Raw genomic sequence first — 19486 nt, 5'->3', positions numbered from 1 at the left:
CTGCACGGGGTTTAATTAGTGACATGTGCAACGTAATCCGACGTCGTCGTCGTCGTCGTCATCCTCTCGCCTACAAGCGTCACAACGGACGCACGCACGTGCGCAGGAGTCACCGGGCGATGAGCTACAGCTTCCGTGACGGTTAGCTGTCAACGCTGCTGTCGTGGCGGGGTTGAAAAAGGGGGCCTAAATCTATTGCCGGTTGAGCTGCGAGCAGCAACCGGACCCACTGCTGCTCCAGCTGTTGCTCGAACTGTTTCCAATTTTGCACGTGTCGCGGGATGCACGGACCGCGGGGCTATTTGATCAGAAGCGTCCAATTATGGCGAACGCTGTACATTATTCGGGGGAGAGTTTTTGGCCGAGGCCGATGCCCTTTGCTTGATTAACGGCACTGCTAGCTCGAGAACTCGCCATTTGTAGCCAATTCTATTGGAAATTTGGAATAGAAAATCAAAAGTGGAAAAAGATGGAAGCATATAATATAACGTGCCAACCTGGGAGGCCCACGGAATCGAGCACCGAAACCATTCGAAATCATCGTCTGGGAAAACAGACGTTCGTTACAGACAAGGTACTGCATCGGTACAAGCATCTTCGGAGCATCGAAGCATCGAAGCATCGGCCGATGCTTCGCTAGACCAGCATCAAAGCACTGACCTTCGCACTGTAGACGAGGTGCGGGCGAGAGGAAAGAGAGGACAGAAAACCGAAAGGGGTACGGCCACCAACCCGAAACTCTTGAACCACTCGAGAGAAGAAAATATTAATTATAGCCAGACGATGATTCTGGCCATCGGTGCGACACGGGCCGACCACGGGCGAACGGAAAACTCTGAACTGAATTCGAGAACCCATCGAGCACCGTCGAAGATCCGCGACGGCCGCGTATGGTTTGTAATCTTCCGTTCCTGCCGACTGCATCTCTCGGATCGGTGTGCCGTGCCGTGGAAGGAAGCATCGCAGACGCATAGCTTCATAGCAGTCGACGGCCGACACGCCGTCATGGAGAGCTACTTCGGTTGCTGGTGTTGCTGCTGCTTGTAGGCAAACTCCTACCACTACACGGGGCCTAGGATGGCATCGGCCGTAAAACATGATCTACGACGGTGCAGCTCCACTCCAGGTTGATCTGTTGCTCGGCGTCGTTGCTTCATTAAAATCTTCCGCCCAGCGATGGAAACCGACTTCCGATGCAACACTGTACCACGAAGGCAGTACAATTGGCTGCCTCCAGTGTGCGGCACGCACGCACAGCAGAACATGTCAGAAGCTCCCGAGGGGTAGCCCATCTGCTGTCCATATGTTTTGCGATCGATAGTTGTTGCCGATGTCGATCCGATACCGCGCGCGCGTCCGGACTGCGAACGAACGGCCATTTCTGCGCATCGGGAAGAGATAGCAAGTGATGTTCCGCGATCTCTGAACCAGAGATCGCGTTTTCATTGTAGCGTTTAATTAATGATATGGCCGCACCCGACCGCCAAAGGTTGCTGCACCTGACTGTTCTATTTTCGTGCCGCTGACTGCTGCTGCTGCTGCTGCTGCTGCTGCTGCTCCGTGCGTGTCACTGCGTGTGTGGAGTGAAGTCGCGAATGCGACGCATCTGTGATCCGGTGGCTTATTTTAGAAGTCTCGCGAATCCAACTTATTTCATTCATAAGTTGCGCTCCATTCTGTCCATTCTGCTCGGTCGGTTTGGTACGACTCGACGGCACGGCTGCAGGGTAGAGAGGCAACAGGAAGAGCCAACAAGATGCACAACCCCCCTTGCAGCACGCCAAGGTGACACGCCGGGAGTGCCCGGTGCTGTGCATGTGCGTAGATGCTGCAGATCGAACACCCCCGAGCAGCCGCATGGTCTGTGCTCAGACCATGATGGGGATGCCATTGACTGAGTAGTGCTCTCGAAAGGTACTCGGTGGTGATGGTGGCCAAGGAAGAAACGAAACGCAAGCGAGCGAGCGAGCGAGCGAACGAGCGGAACTCGGTCCGCGGTAAGCGGAAATGAGCTTCAATTACTATCATCTTCATTTGCCATCTTCAGCCACCACGTGCGTCGAGTGCTAGCCCTTCAACCCCAACCTCCCCCTCCCTTTGGGGGTCACAACCATCCGCGCAGAACGATTCTGTGCGCGCGAGCGGATCTTGCGGATCCGAAGAGCGCAGCATGCAGGCAAGGCCGGATGAGGTCGGTTAAGCGTGGCTGGTGCGTCCAACACCCCGTTTTTGCAACCGGCCACCGGTGTTTGAGATCCCTAAGGAGGGGGAATTAAATAATTTATGGCAGAGCTAAATTTGTCCACGCAAGCCCACGAGTTCCCAAGGATGGCAACTGCAACGGAGTATTCCCAGAGAACCGCTCGGCAATAAGAGCTTTAACTCCTCCAGGGATTCTCGATTCGATGGCAATGGCCGGCTGTTCTCTAGCCGTTTAGACTAGTGCCAATCGATGAGAGTCTGGCTACTTCAAACCCGGAAACTTGCCACATCATCATCATCATCATCATCATCATCATCGGCATGAGCAACACACAACATCTTGATCCGAATTCCGTCCAACACATTCCGTCGGCGTCCGTTCGGCGTGATTTACGTCGCGATTTTTCTCTGGCTCCGATTTCTGCATTCCAGTGGCGTGTTCCGTCGTTCCGGCACCGTGCACGGAGCTGGAAGTCTGCGCTGCTGCATCGCATTCCTGCACAATCCGTCAGCCGCCCTTCCGATAGCTGTGTTATTGACTGTTCAATTAGCCTCCCATTAACCTTCTGGTCGGCTGCAGAACGCACGCTGATTCGAAGCGCCGCCAGTGCGTGTCGTGTCAATTGGATTGCGATGCGATGCAACATGATGGATGTGTTGTGTACAGCCGAACAGCAATTGAAACAATCGAACCCGGTTCCTGGTTAAGCTGCTGCACTGTACTCCGAAGGGCCAGGACTGTGCCAGCCAGTCCCTTCAATATCGAGCGAGAATTCGAGTCGAGTCTGGCGAAATACTGAACGTGCTACCCACACTAAGCAACTCCTAGACACTGCTGGTACTATGTTGGGATCCGCCCTTCAAAACCATCCAAACGCAATAACGATTGCGATCGCACCCCACGTACGATCATGGCCGAACACAGGGCTGCCTCCCGCGTCGACCGGAATACCATACGCCGGAAGCGAACATTACGGCAAGATGTCGGCAGCAAGGCAGCCGCGGGAAGGTGTGTCTAGAGTTTGGTGTTCTGGTCTTCACCCAGGCCATCTCCGGCAGTAGCAGCAGCAGCAGCACCACCACCACCACCAGTCGACCTGCTGATGGTTTATTTCCTCCGTCAGTGCGAATAAAATCATTATCATCATCATCATCATCATCATCGTGATCGGGCAGAGTCGGAGAGAGCGGAGGAGATGCGCTATTTTCAACACCTTCCCATAAACCGAGGTAAATAAACAATTCCAATTGCCGATAGGCCGGGAGCCGCACCGGAATTCAAGGTGCCAATGTAAACAGGAGGTGCCTCCACCTCGGCAGGGTACGCGGCTCGGTAGCGAAACCGAATGAAATAATGCCGGTAATGTCTCAGCTAAACTCCACCATCTTTGGTCGCGCAGTACTTGCGGTCATCGGATTTGGATTAAGTATCGGTGCGATTTCGGACACTCTCCGAACGGGCGACACAATGCCGGTTGCCAACGGTGATCCGACACTTGGCCGATCCAAGAGTCAGCCCGTCAGCCCGTCAGTCAATCCCGGTTGCAGGTGTGCTCGCAGTACAAGTCGTTAATGTCCCGTCGTACCGTACATGGCTCGTGGTGTTGTGTGTGCGGCTGCTATATTGCTATTCCGGCGACGTGTCGCTGCCTCACTCCAACCACGCTCCAACCAACTAGGGATGTGGTCGATGATGGTTGACGCACGCAAGCCATCCGCGGATAGATCGTACCGGCCTCCAGGCTACAGGCCTGTCGGTTCGTCTCGTCAGTTCACACCGCAAAGCGAAACCCAAAGCTAAGACGATATGCCCGGGACTAAACCTTTCTTAGATTGACTCTATCGCGATCGTTTCTAGTAGCTGGTAGCCCGAGGGTCGAGGCGCGCACATCTCGTGCCTAGTGTGTCTGTGTGTGTGTGTGCGTGTGTGTCTATGTAGGATTATGTCACTTGCCGGTCTGATCGTGTGGCATTTAATCAACTCGCTCTTATGCCAGGGCCGGGCGTGCATGCCATGCAATGCCATGCCTGTGGTTGATTTCATTTCGCGACCCCCTCGCTTGGGGGCAATCTGCGTGTTGCTTTCACCGCAAACCGCCGCACCGCCGCACCGCCGCACCGACACAGCTACCGATGATAGACAGCCGGACGACACTAGACGACGCTCTGGATGGAGCACGCTTCAGATGGTTTGCGGTCACCGGCCTGGAGTAACATTTTTCGGTCCACGTCCCGCCGCCATACAGATACACATACAGTGAACCGGCTGTTGGTACCACCAACTAAACGGACGAGCTAAGACGATAGGTCTGGCGGGCTGGCTAACCGGGCGGTTGTGGCGTGATAGATTGCGCGAAAGGACGGATAATTATCCGACGACAAACATATCATTTGGTTAATTATTTTAAGTGATCCAAAGGCCGTTTCGTTGTAGCTTTCGGGACCGGGAACACCGCCGGGTCCGGGGACATAGAGCATTGGTATCGCGCGAAAGTAGAATACCACATGAGCGATCCACCCCGAGATCGCGTTAGTCCTGGCACATATGCAGGAGAAAACCGCTTTGTGCCCAAAACAAATCTGGGGATCGCCTTGAGGCCACCGGGGATTCATGGTGAACCCAATTTAATAGCGCACCGGTTCGCTTGTTAAGACCTCGGTTAAGCCCCATTTAAATGTCTTTCAAGTAGTCCCGGCCACTTCGGCAACCGCGGTTCCCAAGTCCATTACATTCCTGCCACGTACTGCTCCGATCCGATTTCAATTTAACCCATACCACCGTCCCGTCCCCCGCGGGGAATGGAATGCAAACCCCCAGCGAGCGATCTTGATCCGGAGAACAATGGTTTTGTGTGGTTTTTTTTTTGCGATTCTTAGTCACCAGCGAAGTCGTTCTCCGGTGCACGATCATCGAGATCAACCGAATTCCGTTCCAGTAACCTTGATAATTGGAAACCCTTCTTTAACCTGATTTTCTAGATGAATCCACCCCAAAGTGGTAGCAGAGGCAGCAGCGGACTGACGGCTTTACTTTGCGTTGTAAGAGCGTGAACCTCGTTAACTGCACCTCGACTCGACTTTGTGAGTCAAGTAGCACTCAGTGGATCAATGGAATCGGTTTGGTGAAACATTTACTTTGAATCACTCCCATGTCAATCGACACTGACGGTCCGGACTCCAACGATCCGAACGTTTCATGAACACTCCGACGACGACGACGACGACAACGTGCGCGAGAAGTCAACCTTCAGCGCTGGCGCCATTCTCGAGACACCATCACCATCATCCGCTACAGTTCCCAGAAGCGACCGACGCGACGATGTCTGTGCGATGACGCTGAACGGTATCAGCTCAATCCCATCCATCCATCCATCCAGCCTGGGACGTCTACGGTGAGTCTGCGCAAAGGGGCTTAGACCCCTAATGCGCGCAAACCTTCCCCCCGGAATCCACTCGCGACTCGAACGAGGGGGAAAAAATAATCTCCCCGGATCATCCGTCATACACCGTCATCGTCTAGCCAGGCGTCTTCGACGAAGTACGAAGGGTTCTCGTTCCTCCATTCTTGTGCGCAGCATAGAAAGTCAATCTTCCTCCTTACTCCGCGTCAGATTTTGCGGAGGTTAAATGTAATTCGGGTACAGCATTAATCTGCTGGAAACAAGACAAATCCAACGGCACCGGTGACTCACTGCCAATCGGCCAAAAACCAGCCAGCCAGCCACCCCGAATGCCGCCGGTCCGACGCGAATGGGGCTGCCCAGATCGCATCTAATAAAGTGATGCGATCGCGTAAACAAATCATAAAGCCCACGGATGTAAACATCGAGTTAACAAACGTAATAAAAAAAAAACACCGAGCAAAAAGCGCGACAGAGACCGGAGCCGTTTGGCTTTGGGTACGCGGAATCTCTTCACTGCGTCGGTGCGGCCACGGGCTGGTATTAAGGAAGCTAAATGGACCGTGGAAGGATCACAAAAAACGACCACGGCGGTCTGCTGATGCGGAATGCAATCGGCGGTGCAGCGCGAAGGGAGAAAGATGAGGCGAAGGGGGTGGGGGAGGAAGGAAGGGCCGTGTAGGGGGACTCAATTAATCATGCAGCAAGCGGCAGCAGGAACGAACGAGCAGCCCAACGTACGCCCGGACAGTGCACAAGTGCTTCTCATGTTGAACATTATGCTCCCTACTAGCGGATCTGCTTAGCCGGTGGCCATCGTTGCAACTATCCGTCGATGCTATCCAATTCTCTCTCTCTTTCTCTCTCACTCTCTGTGCTGATGAGTTTAGTTCAGTGCGGAAGTTGACCAATTGGAGGGTAGCTTCCGGGCTGGGCATGGCCATAACAGGAATGGGAAACCAATAAATGTACCATGCAGCAAACAGCTTCATGTCGATGGTCTACAATCATACGGTTGGGTGGTCTAGCAATTTTGCCGACAAAGCGATCGCGAAACAGCCGTTGAGGTTAAGGACCTTGGCGATCGTTTGCAGATGATGCTTTTGGACACACACAAGCGGATGACGGAAGTGCTGGGTACCGGAAGATGGCGATCGATTGGGTCGCACAGTCGCTTCGTTGCTCGTTTGACTTCATTCCTACAAACCGACACGTGACCGACGACTCTTTGCAAACTCAACAAGCTTCTCTCCTCGAGCGCGAGTGGGTCTCCGTGACAAAGGCGATGGGGAACCATAATTTATAGCTTCAATTATGCCAGACACGTTAGCTGCTACGTTCTCCAAGACGCCACTGCGATCCGGCTGGATCGACAGTAGTATACATACGTGTTCTGTTGGCTGTTCGTTGCCAAAAGTGCCACACAGAGCACGAAAACACGCACACACACACGCACACACACAATCGTTTCTTCCCTCGAAAAGAGGCCATTCGGATGGAAGACACGAAATCGGCAACAAAATATCATTTTTCACGGAGCAAACCATAATGAGACACATTGTTAAGGGGTCGCATATAACCACGCATAGGCACCAGCAGTAGCAGAGTTCAGCAGCTTAAGGAGCTTCTAGCGCTCACGAACTCCAGGCCCCTAGCGGTTATTGTCACCGATTGTGCTGTTTCTGTTTCGGTTCCTTTTTTAAGGGGACAAAATTACAAAGAACCGAAAAGAGCAGATAAGGGCTGCAGTGACTGATCGGGAGTGTGTTTAATTAAGGAAACGCTAGAAGTGCGAGCAGCAACGATCCCACTGGCACTGAGCCATCATAATCTTGGCTGCAAGGTTCGCTGCCAACGATGTTTGGCTGTACGGTGCGGGTCAAGCGGCCGGAAATTCGGTCGCGAGAACGGAGCCCACCGTTCGCACGGAAACTTTAATGGCGGAAAACACACACGCACACTAGCGATCCTAGGAATGGCAAACGCTGCCGTGTGGCGGGTTGGAAACATTGAAATAAAACATCAAACCAACCGCCATACATGCGCAGCCACAGGATAGGCAACTGCTTTACGTCAAACCATTAAACAAGTATCCGGAATTCGAGTGTGTGGAGAAGCGTGCGAGGAGGAGGAGGCAACAGGAGGTCTGCTTTCGCACCCGAGCCGTGCCGGGAAATTGATACCGCATCCCGGTCGCCATTGAAAGGAGTCGCAGCACATAACCTGCCGAGCTGCCGTCGGGAGGTCGCTGGTGAGGTTCAGGTCCGAAGAATTTTCTGTCAGCCTGCTCTAAAAATAACGCGTTCTTCTGCCAAAATTGTTCCGCATTAGCGTCCGAGCACGGGTTCACGGGGTCACGCGCCAATTACTGTGATTGGATCATTTAATTAAGACGCTTCTCGTGTGGCCCTGGCTGGAAATTCGAAACTGTCTCCTAACATTGACCTCACATCAAAACAGATTAGTGACGGCGCGTTCAAACTGCTCAAGAGTTTGATTTACGTTCCTCAAAACAACGCCACTTAATAAAACACCACGTTTCACACCCCGTTTTCTTCAGCTTTCCACACTCCGCAGTGCGGATGGTTCCCTCACGACAGGATCCTTCGGTTTAACCCCTGCAGCAATGAATGTTTCGCGGAAAACCGTTTCTAATTCGAGAGCGAGGTGATCGCGTTCCGCCTCTCTCTATCACGCACACCCCGCACCATCGTCGAGGAAAGGCCATTCGCCGTTACATTGTAGATCGCGATCACGCGCGTGGAAAACTCTTGCCATTTCCATAAACAATCTGTCCGAGTTCGAGCGGCAAATGACACCAGCAGGCCGTTGGAAAAGCCAGCTCCGCTCAGCTCAGCTCTGGCCACAACTGACGCTCGCCCAATTACTGTAAACATCGGCTTCCTGGGCAAACTCCGTGCGTCCGCAAACTGACCGGAGTCAAGGAGCCGGGGTTTTTGGGCACCAATTGTTATGCACCGGCGCCAAACGGTCCAAACGGGGCCACAAAAACAATGGCTGCTGCCAACATGAGGCGTACGTACGGACGTTATCCTTGAAGTGCCTGGCAATGGTTTTCGGGCGGACTTAAGAACGTTCCGGCATTCGGTTTCAAGCACGTCGCCTTGACGTCGTTTCACACAATGAGTGCACCCGCGGAAACACATTTGCAAACGCCGTAAACGAGAAAAGTGGAATATCGAATTTCCCCGCCAAGGTTCGCTGTGTGTGAGTGTGTCATTGGCCTAAGAAAATATCTCTTTCCGCCCACGGAATGCTAGTGTGCCGCTGTACCCGATGGCCGATGGGGTGAAAAGTGAAATCAGGCGCAAGACGTTCTCGCGATGAAGAAATGAAGAACGACCACCGTTTTCGGATGATGATGATGATGGCGGTGATGGAATGTGACACGTTTTTTGGGGGACCTCGTTTACCGCGGGTGTTTTTTCTATGTGTTTTCGCAACAAGTTCTAGATATTTTTCCTGCCAGCCCAAACCATGTGACGGAAGTGCTTGAAATGTCCGCCTTCATGCAGCCCCCGATTCCCCGCCCACCATTTTGTATTGTTGAACGTGGCGTGTCAGGGTGCTAAGCGGAACAATCATTACCGCGCCATCGTCCTGATGGCGAGCGGATGGAGCGGTCCCGCGACATGAAAACTAATGAGCCAAAGGCGCCAAAAAGTGTCAACAAAATGTGTGTTTTTTCGGGGGAATTCCTTTTCCCCACCATCACCGTCACTCGGCGGAAGCTGTCATTAATCAGGAAGGAAGATGTCGCGGTGAGCTACTTACCCAAATTGATCCGTATCGTGTCGGGGTCGGACGATGACAGCTTGTACGTTGAAACCTGGCCAACGTGCGAGCTCACCAGCAGGAGCAGTAGCAGCAGCAACGCCGTGGCGACACGGCACAGCACACCACCGGGCAGATGGTTCACTTCGGTCGACAGCATGATGATCACCTCCAGATTCCCGCAAATCAAAGAGTCTCCAAAACGCACCAATCACCTGTATGCAGGAACGCAAAAAAAATCCGCACTTTCGGTTCGTCTTCGTCGTCACACGTTTCGACTTCAGACCCGCAACGACCGCACAGTTATCGATTCCACGCACTTGGCATACATTCGACGATCCTCATCGTTGGCCACTTCGGCATCATCGTCTGCACTGCGACGGTCGGCAATCCGTTGTCGTCGTTGTCGTCGTCGTCGTGGTCGTTGTTGGCGGCCGCTAGTCTGTGAAACGAAACGGACACATTAAAGTGATTATTGAACGACCGGGCTGGAAGCATGTCGAAGGCCAGACACCAGTCGGCTTTGCAGCCAGCAGGCTACATAGTTGCAGAGACGCGTAGAATCCGAATCTGAAATCAACCCATTCCCATGCTCGAGGCGCTCCCATTCCCATGTTAGTAACAATAACATAGTCAACCCAACACATCTGCGACAGCGCGACAACCGCGCAGCGCGAAAACCACTCCCGTGACCTCCGCCGGGGCGGCCGCAATGGCGTGTTGTTATCATCGACTCGTCGCCGGTCCGCCGATGATAGTTACCGCCGGGACCGGGATCATCGCTGCGGGGCAGCGATTTTATGCGCACCACATCCGCCGCGCCGTTTTATGACCGCCGCGCCGAGCCGAACCCGGGTCCAAGGCCACCGTGCGCGAAGGATACACCCGTCGTGGCCGCGGCGCACATGTGCAGCCCGGAACGCAAACCAACGGCGTTTCACTCGCTGGGATCCTTTTTGGGCGGGATTCCAAAGATCCAGAGAACCGTTTCACGAAACGCCCAGCCCGTGGCGGTATCTCTTGTAATCTCCTGCCAGCGCGGCTCGGTAACTGATATCATGGAACCACGGAACGGGTTCGTTTATCCAATCGCGACCCATTGGCCGCGCCCCATTCCAGCAGGAGTCCTAGTTGGAAAATGTGGGTTGATCGTTGCCGAAACTTTATGAAGCGCAACGGGGACAGGGTTCCGCCGAAAACCCGTTGCTTTACGATCTCTCGATCCCGCGGGTTAGTTTATTAGGTTACGGTTGTTAAATGGCCCAAAAATTTAGGGTAGGCAGACAATAAGGAAAGGATTAACATGTTTTTTTCCTTCTCCTTTTAGGGGGAATGAAATCTCAGCTTGCGCCAGCACGTGTTGCGTGTCAGGATTAAACCTCGGAGCCTCACACATTCTGTTGATTCTTGAAAAGTAAATATTATTGTTAATAAGAATGCGGGAACTGTCTAACGTTCGGCGTGTTGTTTTGTGAAGGATAATCGCCCGGTCCTACCACAACCCCAATTGAATTCTTGCAGCTTCCCTTAAATGCTTCCCAATTAAGCCAACAAAATCCACCCCAACCCACGAATACAAAGAGTCCTATGCACGATCGAGACACTGTTTAGGGCACCAGCACGTCGACACGGATAGAGACACACATGTGGTTCCAGCGAAACGATGCACGATGGCGGCTCGAGCCGCGCTGCGCAGACGAGTAACTGCACCCCAGGACACTCAAGTCGCTTCTAAAGCCACACTTCCTTCTAATGACCGTAGAAGACAAAGCATTTTCCAATGCATCCATCCAGCGCGTCCCACTGGCCAGACCAGACCCCGGGCCAATGGACCATACTTGAAGAGCCCGGGAGACCGGGACAGTCGATCCTTAAGGATCCTCTTCAAAAATAAAAATAAGGCGCAACATGCAAAGTAGGGATCACGCCAGGGTCCAGCAGCAGGCCAACCCCGGGTACTCCGATCCCTAATTATTCTCGACTCGAGAGACTCGAGCGTTCCTAACAGCCGGTCCGCTTTTGCTACTCCGCATTGATTCGTTTTTCCCTCCCTCAACAACACCCTCGACTTTCGGGGTCGAGAGAAAAAAAAAGGGAAATGAAAAATTACCCAAAAACGGCCATCGTGCGGCATGGTGTCCATGTGTTTGGTCTCGTTGGCTCATCCTTTCGGGCCCGTCCGTCTTCACCATTCCGAGAGGACAGTAATTGTGGCCAACAGACAACAGCAACGAGTGCAGCCTCTGGTAGCGACCTCTGGTAGCGACCTCTGCTCTTGTACGGATAGCGCAGGGGAAGCCAAAAACCGTCAAACCAGGCCACCATATACTCTCCCATACACGGTGCGCCGATCGGTCGCAGGATGATGTTCGTCCCAAAAAAAAAAAAAAAAAAACAGACACTGCAACAACGCACCATCTCGAAGACTTGTTTTCCCCGTTTTCGAGTGCGTTGCGATCCGATAGCATTGAGCCGTTGGAGCGATAAAGTGCACCGTGCCGTGGCCAAAAGTGGAGTGACGCTGTTGAAGAAAGTCAATTGTTCTGCCATTGTACCGCGGGGAGGGACGCCACTTCTTATCCGTTGGCGCAAAAGTTATGGCGTTTCCTGCAGGCACCACGCCGCCGCCGCCGTTGGCCCAAATAGCACCTCGTAAATTATTCAACACCGACCGGCACGGCATCGTCGTAGACCGCAGAGCAAACCAAAACGACGAGTCGACGAGCGAGCATTACATAGTGAAGGAGAAATTAACCAAAAAAAAAAACAAAAAGCACGCAACGTCAAAATACTGATCTTCATAAGGGCACCAAACGAACTCGTCATCACCATCGTCACGGAGTGCGAGTCAGAGTCAACCCGCTTCTGCCTCACCCCTTTATCACCAAGACGGCCATCGCATAAAACGGTGCTGGTATTACGGTTCTGGCATTCACGCACTCCAAAGATTTCTCGTACGTACTTTATCACGCACGGAGTCACACACAGTCCTTTCTGTGTAATATTTGGCCCGGTTTTTGTGTGTGTGTGTGTGTGTGTGCGGTCTTCCCCAGCGAAAAGAAGCATTCAAATTTGCGCCGCACCAACCGATCACCGGACGAACAACGGATCGCATTGTCGATTGTCCGTGGCGCTGGCTCGTGCTGGTAATGTCCCCAAAAAGCACAACGCACAAAGTAACTCCTAGCACTGAAGGTGGCGGGGAGAGCGAAGAACAAACCGTGGTTGAAAACAATCAAATTTATGCTGGACACGCGTTGCTGCCAAGACGCGCAGATTCGAGAGCAAGCATAAAGAGCAAGGCTGGTGGTATTCGCTTCATGACATTCCTTCATGAAATCCCATTCCCATGGCCATGACGGCTAGAGTACCGCTAAATCTTGACTCGATTTGAAACGATAAATCAGTTCTTCTCCTCCTGTTGCTTCTCGACCTTCCCCAGGCACGGCCGGGTCAAACTGGCATGCACGGCCGGGTCACAATGGCCAAAACAAAGCCATTACTGTTCTTAATCAGTGACCCCCGGCCACGGCCTCCACGGGATGGAACATCTTAATTCGATCCCAAAAACCCAAACGAAACCCAAACGAAAATTGAGATCACTGCCACTCGTAGCTCGTTGGCTGGCTGGCAGGCTGGCTAGCTGGCTGGATAACATCTGGAACCACAGCTCGCCCCTAAAGCGAAGTAGCTTAGAAGGGGCATCTGAAAGGGGTTATCGTGGTAGTTCCTAACTCACTCCCAAGCTGACGCGCCCCCGATGACCCGGGCTACCGTACTGCTCCGTGTGTGTATAGCATTACGGCGAGATCAACCGCCATCGTTAAGTGAGTGACGTTTTTCGGCGATCGCAGCACGCAGACAGCGTCCCAACATGGTGGTCAAGCGGCAGTGGAACGCAATGCTTCACCAGCAAACCCACGGACCGAGGAAGATTTGATTTAATTCAATTTACCGACTCCGTACTCGGAGCCAAGAACCCTCCGATACTATACTGCGCGTGCACGCGTATCATGGCAGCCCATATGACACGCTCCGGATGACTTTCAGCCCAACATGAATCACTGACATCGGCTTATGCCGTTGGGAATCGCACCACCCGCCCTAAAAACTGATCCGGGACCGGAGATAGTGGCCCTGATCATTTGATTAATAGCATAATTATGGCTTTGCTCGATCCGTGGCCTCGCGGGGAGGGGGTCAACTCACGACACTGATGCTATGCAACCACCAGCATTACAATCCGGAATCACGGTACCGCTGGATGATCGACACCCAGGCGTCCCCTCCATCCATCGGTCGATGTAATCGAATCTGTATCCTTGGGTTCATTCTCTTCGCGCAAGATTGCAAGCTGCTCCTTCGGATCGGATGTGAGCAGGCGTCAGGATGCCACCAATTTGTCGTCGTCGTCGTCGTTGTTGTCGTCCGGGGGTGGCGTGTCGTCGCAAGTCAGCTGTCCGCCCGCGCAACGCCAGCAATGCCATTTGCACGCAATCGTGGCCCCTTTTTTTTTGCGAAACACTCGAGAGCAACTGGGGGCGTACTGGTGCAATACGCTGGTGTGACTACACAACAACACCAAACAGTGGCATTGCACTCCGGCATCGCAATCTGTCAAACGTTGTCTCCGCGCGCGCCATGTGCACTTGCCAATGCGTTAGAAATGCGCGTTTGTAATCCACGGTGCTTTGCTACGGTGCGTCCGTGCGGGTGCGTCGTGTCACTTTACACTACTACACCCGCCGTGGGCCGTGACAGTTCCATTTGCTTCGACGCGCTCGTACATCACACCGAACAGCATTGGCTGGCCGGTGCTGTGTACTCCCGGCCCTCCTTCACTCGAGTGCACCGCGTGCCGGGCGTGCTGGCGCATAAATTACACTTCGAAACGGCTACCGAACACGCTTCCGATTGATGGACAGTCGAAGGCGCACTCCGATGGCATCACGCCGGAGGCTCTTGGCATTCCCTGGCACCGGGGCTCGGAGTTCGCTCGAGAGCTAGCCAAGGTTTTGATAATGGTACAGCGTGTGGTTCGTTAAAGGCGTTCGGCATGGCTAGCTTCCGTTAGGCACGAGGGCATTACAACAAACAAGCAAGAAGCCATCATCATGCGTCAACCATCGGTACCGCAGCTTCTTGATAACCTGATCATGATGCTGTTACCGATTCCAAGGCCAACAGTCAGCCAGCCAGCCCGCCCCACTAGCTGCTAGCTTGCTGCAATAGCACGGCCGGAAACGCAACGCTCCGCCATTCAACCGATTCTCCATATTGCCTCAATTGGAAGGAATCATCGTTCACCGGGACTGCCTAATTACCGTGGGCCTCATCCGGGGACGGTCTACTTGAACAAATCTCGTTTCGGTTTTTTTCGTTTTTTTTTCGAACGCTTCCTGTCTCAAGTGCACCGTACCCAATCCAATCTCGACGTGCGTCTTCTGTCTTTTGGTATCTCTCCTGCCCGCACGACCTGTACTGTCCCTTGCATCCTCCAGCGGTACTGAAGCCGTTTGGCTTGAAAGGATTTGAAATGCACAAACGCACCCAGCCACGTTATCCGGTTATCCCTTTTTTCGAGTCGCAGCCGCCGCCACTGCGACGTAAGGCTCGTGACAAGGATTTTGATTAGAAGAAGCTTCCGACGAACGCACTCGAGACCGGCCCGAAACCTGCGTCTGGGCGGGAGAAATCAATCCCGGACCCCGGGAGCCCGGACTAGGAATCCCTTTCCTAATGGCGCACACATATTTATGTGGCGAGCGTTTGACGGTTGAACGCCAGCGTCGCCCTGGCCTGGACGAGCGCAGGACGCCCGAAGATCCTCACGCAGCCGGAGCCTCCGTGAGGTGCGCGTACAGGAGCGCGATCGATGGAATACGAAATTAATCATTCGTCTTCCATCGCCTCCCCGCACCACATGCGTGGTCATGAATTAATTAAGTCAACTCCCAACTCGGAAGCCCATCAAACACACAGCCCTGGTTGCCCCCCCCCCCTCCCGCGCCTCCCTCCGCCTGATTAGATCTTCTTTTTGTTGCCCTCTCCTCGACCCCCTTTTTTCCATGTTTCTAAACCGGCCTATGGCGTAAATCAAAATGGCCACGGTGCGTCGCGCGCGAGCACGTGATCGATGGCGTTGATTGCGCACGCGTCCCAGCGATCCGGTGGTCGGTGTCTCTGTGCCGGTGCGAAACACGCGAAACACAAACGCTTCTATTGTGCGTTGACCACATTCCTCGGGCCACAGTCGACAGCGCAGACAGTGTCGGCGGGGGGGCACCTTGCATTCCTTCCTTCTTGCAAGGGCTGTAAACGGACCAACAACTAGGCTAAAGGCCGCTGTAAACCGTTAATTGAAACAACGACGGGCGTCACACCGAACAGCCAGTGAGATGTCACTTGCTTGCTTACTTACTTATCAGGCGCAACCAACCGGTCCGCCGGTCTTGGTGTTGAGTAGAAGAAAAAATAATCTTTCCATATTTTTTAAAATCAATGTCGATTCCGTTGCACCATCTCAATCGCTTCCTATAGCTGCTGCTATTGCCCGAACACGAATACACGGGCTTCCCAACAACACTCCTGTTTTTCACTTCTCGCTACAGCTGTAAATGTCCGATTAATGTGTTCCATAACTTTGCGCCCCGGTCGCTACCGCTCGACGGAAGCATCGGAAGCACCACGCTCGACACCTTATAATTAATTGTCCAAATTAAACTTAATCCCGGTCACCATTTTTCAACCGCTCCCCGCTCAGCCTCCATCCTCCCCTCGATGGTGGTGGTGGTCTAACGTGATGAAACGCGCTCGGATATTCCTTTCGAAATGGACGGACGCAATCTACCTTTTTTAAACTGATGATGCTCTTCTCCAACGCGACACGATAAACAACTAGCCCGGCATTCGCTCCCGGTGGGCTGCTTCTCCATGCCCAATGCGTCTAGTAGTTCATTTATTTTGTACACTTTGCAGCATGATGTTTACGAAAAGGTGTCCGATCCTCATGGTGGAGGGGGGGGGAGGAGACGAAGCGATGCTAGGATCTGTTGGCGCCCTTGGGTGCGTTTACAGCGAGACACCGCGCTACCTGATGGCTAAAGCCAACGAGATGGCGAGATGACGACAATAACGGGCAGTACGCATGGTCAGGAGCCAAGCAAAAGGTGCTCCCTCGGTGCTTAACCCATGAATTATGAACTCGCAAAAGTGGAACACACCACCACCAGTAGCAGCGCCAGCAGCGGCTTGCCAACAGATGCGACAAGCGCATGTTCCTTGGCACACACGCACACACACAGAGTGTGGCTGGTCACTGAAAATAGAGCAATAGACAACAGTGCAACAACAGCAACGGGGGTCCGTTGGCCGCTTAATACCCCACTCCCCACGGTTGTCGTTCTACATGTTCTTAATGACAACCTTCTGTCTGCCGCCGACGACGACGACGACGACGACGATGATGTCGACGATGTAAATCAAGGTGTCTCCCCGGGTACGTCTAGTAGGGGATACGCTGGGTCTGAGAGTTCTGAAAGCGTTTGATTTATGGTGCACCATCCTCCTGTCGATCGAATGCAACGCCATTGCATTTTGGCGCATACTCTATGGCCGTTTGAACCCTCCTCCCTTCCTGCTGGGTTCACACCATTAAAACATTAAAATAATGAAAAAAAAAAAACGAATCCTGCGCTCTGCGCCAGTTCTGTCTAGCCCGTAATCCTTGTCCTTGTCCCGAATACAGGACAGGGGCTAGGGCCGATGGCGATGGCAGCAGGCCCAGGATTCGCCAGCCAGCGTGTTTACGATGCGCGAAACCTCGCGAAGCAAATCGCTTTTCAACATTCAACGTTTCAACAAGCTAGCCCCCCGGCCTGGTCTTGGTCCGTGGGACCAACACTGGATGGACTCTAACTCGCCCCAAAACCGATGCCAGGGCTATAAATATTGATGTTTTTTTGGGGGGCGGGGGTTTTCTTCGGTTTCGAACGCATCGCACGCGCGGAAAACCTTGACGCGGCTCCACTGGCCGACGTCGATGGCCGACCTCTGGGCGATGCTGTGCTGTGCTGTGCGAAAGTTTACTTTGGCCAGCTCGCACGGATACGGAGAGGTCATCGCCGGAAGGGGGAACTGTGGTGACCCGGCGAGGGAACAGGAAACTTCCAATCGATCTCACCCCGCACCTCCCCCCGGGGGCGCATGTTGAACCGTTGTTGCGAGGTAATTCCTTCGTTCAACAAGTCGCTCCCCCCAACCGGTAACCCTCTGACCAATGTTTCGTCTGCGATATTGCGAGAACGAAGAGCGTATTTCGGTTGCACGAGCTAGCTCGCGACGGATTAGCTACCTGCGGCTACCTTGTGCCCACCACGACCGATTGTGGTTCGCGGTTTAGAAAACTATTTTTACCACAAATCCCTCAGCCGCCTCAGCGATCGATTGATTCTTTTGTAATCTGAAGATCCGTTCGATCTACCGTCCGTCCCATCCCCGTAACACGATCAATTGATTGACGTCGAGTACGGGAAAGAAGCATTTTAATCGCGTCGATAGAAGGTCTTACCTGGTGACGGACGGAGAGCTGAATGATGTCCTTTTCGGGTTATGTCCCTTTTTGGCTGTTGTAGGCGCCCCGCGTAATCCAATTTGTCGATACTGACACGTTTAAAATGCCGCCACCTTCACTCACGCACGAACAGCAGCAACAGCAGCAGCAGCAGGGGTTCCCGGGTTTCCCGTTCCCATGCACTCCACTCTCTTCACCGCACAGGACGATATCGCGATGATCGAATGACAATCGATCCCGATTTTCCTATGCTCGTTTGTTCGTTGTCGCAACCGAAACGCTTGTTTACCTTTGGCACTGTTCTTCACCGCACTAAACGCTTCCCGTTCTTTCGCCTTTCTTTGCCAACATCCAATCCCGGTTTCTTCAAACATCCGCCGAATTCTCATTCACTAGACTCACAGTTTGGTGGTTTGTCTTCGAACGATTCCGTTTTTTTTTCCTAATTCCCTTTATTTTTTTATTCACTTAATTGTCAAACTCCTTGATTTCCTGTTTTCTTACCACCCCGATCGAATCCGAATTCCGCACACTTCACAAACAGCGAGACGCTATTTTCAATGTTTGCTGCGTTTTCCCGTTTGTGTTTTCTTTCTTTTCTGGACAGCTTTTAGTTTTGGCTTCACTTCACAGCGAGGCGCAGCGTACTTGATGCAAACAGTCGTTTTTTTTGTTATGTTATGTTGCTGCTAGTCACCGTGCATGCGACCAGGACCGTGTAGTGTCGTGCAGTGCACAAAACGGCGTGTCTGACTGCCACGTCGCTGTCGGGTCAGACGCACAAATGAGCACATACACACACACACACACACACACAGTCAGACAGATGGACGTATGCACATTTCTCACTGGCACAAAAAATAACTAAAATCCCTCGATGCGTTCACCGCCATCGATGCCAGCGCACATGTCCCGGGGGTTGTTTGGTGTTGCCACAAAACCGAAGTTGCGCGCGCGTCTTGACGATCGACCGGAGCAGCAGATTCACGCTTCGCGGCCGCTTCTTCTTCGGAACTGAGCCTGGGAGGCAGGACACCAGCAACGTCCACCCGTAGTCGACGCTCGACCGAAAATGCGCCGCGAGAGAGTCGGTATCTCTCCGTGCTCTCAACGACGACGACGTCGACGACGACGAATCCGAACGATCGCACCGGGCAGGGGGTGTGTACCATGGGAACATGCTGCTGGCGGCTGGCGGAGAACGCATAAGCATACGCCGGAACCAACCGAGCTGGCGGTCTCTTCGTGCCGCTTCGTAGCTCGGTCGTGGTGTGTGCGGAGGAAATGCGTTTTCCGATGCTCCGAGCGTACTCGCACCGTTCGGCCATTCCGTAATCTCAGAAGATCGTACTGTTGTTCTGTACTACCGCTTCGGGATGCGTCCTTTGCTAGAGAGAGCGAGAAAGAGAGAGAATAGAGGATTGTATTTCACTGTGGAGTAAGGATAGAATTGCATCCTCGAGGATTGTCAAAGGTGTTGATCGTGTATTGTAAACCTGAGCCAGGAAAGAGTTAG

The 19486-nt window shown here is 53.1% G+C and overlaps 1 protein-coding gene across 3 annotated transcripts in view; it reads right to left on the bottom strand.

Annotated features, from left to right (window-relative positions):
• LOC125959072 (fibroblast growth factor receptor homolog 1-like) overlaps positions 1 to 19025 on the bottom strand; it is a 27698-nt gene extending 8673 nt beyond the window's left edge. For 2 of the 3 annotated variants that reach the window (XM_049691845.1, XM_049691847.1), the window contains exons 1-2: positions 17968 to 19025; positions 9399 to 9840 (exon numbers count right to left, since the gene is read on the bottom strand). In XM_049691845.1, coding sequence (XP_049547802.1) covers positions 9399 to 9558 — 160 coding nt within the window. In that variant the 5' untranslated portion in view covers positions 9559 to 9840; positions 17968 to 19025. The remainder of the gene's footprint in view (positions 1 to 9398; positions 9841 to 17967) is intronic. The other variant, XM_049691846.1, reaches the window with a different exon arrangement.
• Between the last annotated feature and the right edge of the window lie 461 nt (positions 19026 to 19486).

The sequence above is a fragment of the Anopheles darlingi genome, chromosome 2, assembly GCF_943734745.1.
Source record: "Anopheles darlingi chromosome 2, idAnoDarlMG_H_01, whole genome shotgun sequence".
NCBI lineage: Eukaryota > Metazoa > Arthropoda > Insecta > Diptera > Culicidae > Anopheles > Anopheles darlingi.
This window is presented reverse-complemented; position numbering and strand designations above follow the sequence as displayed.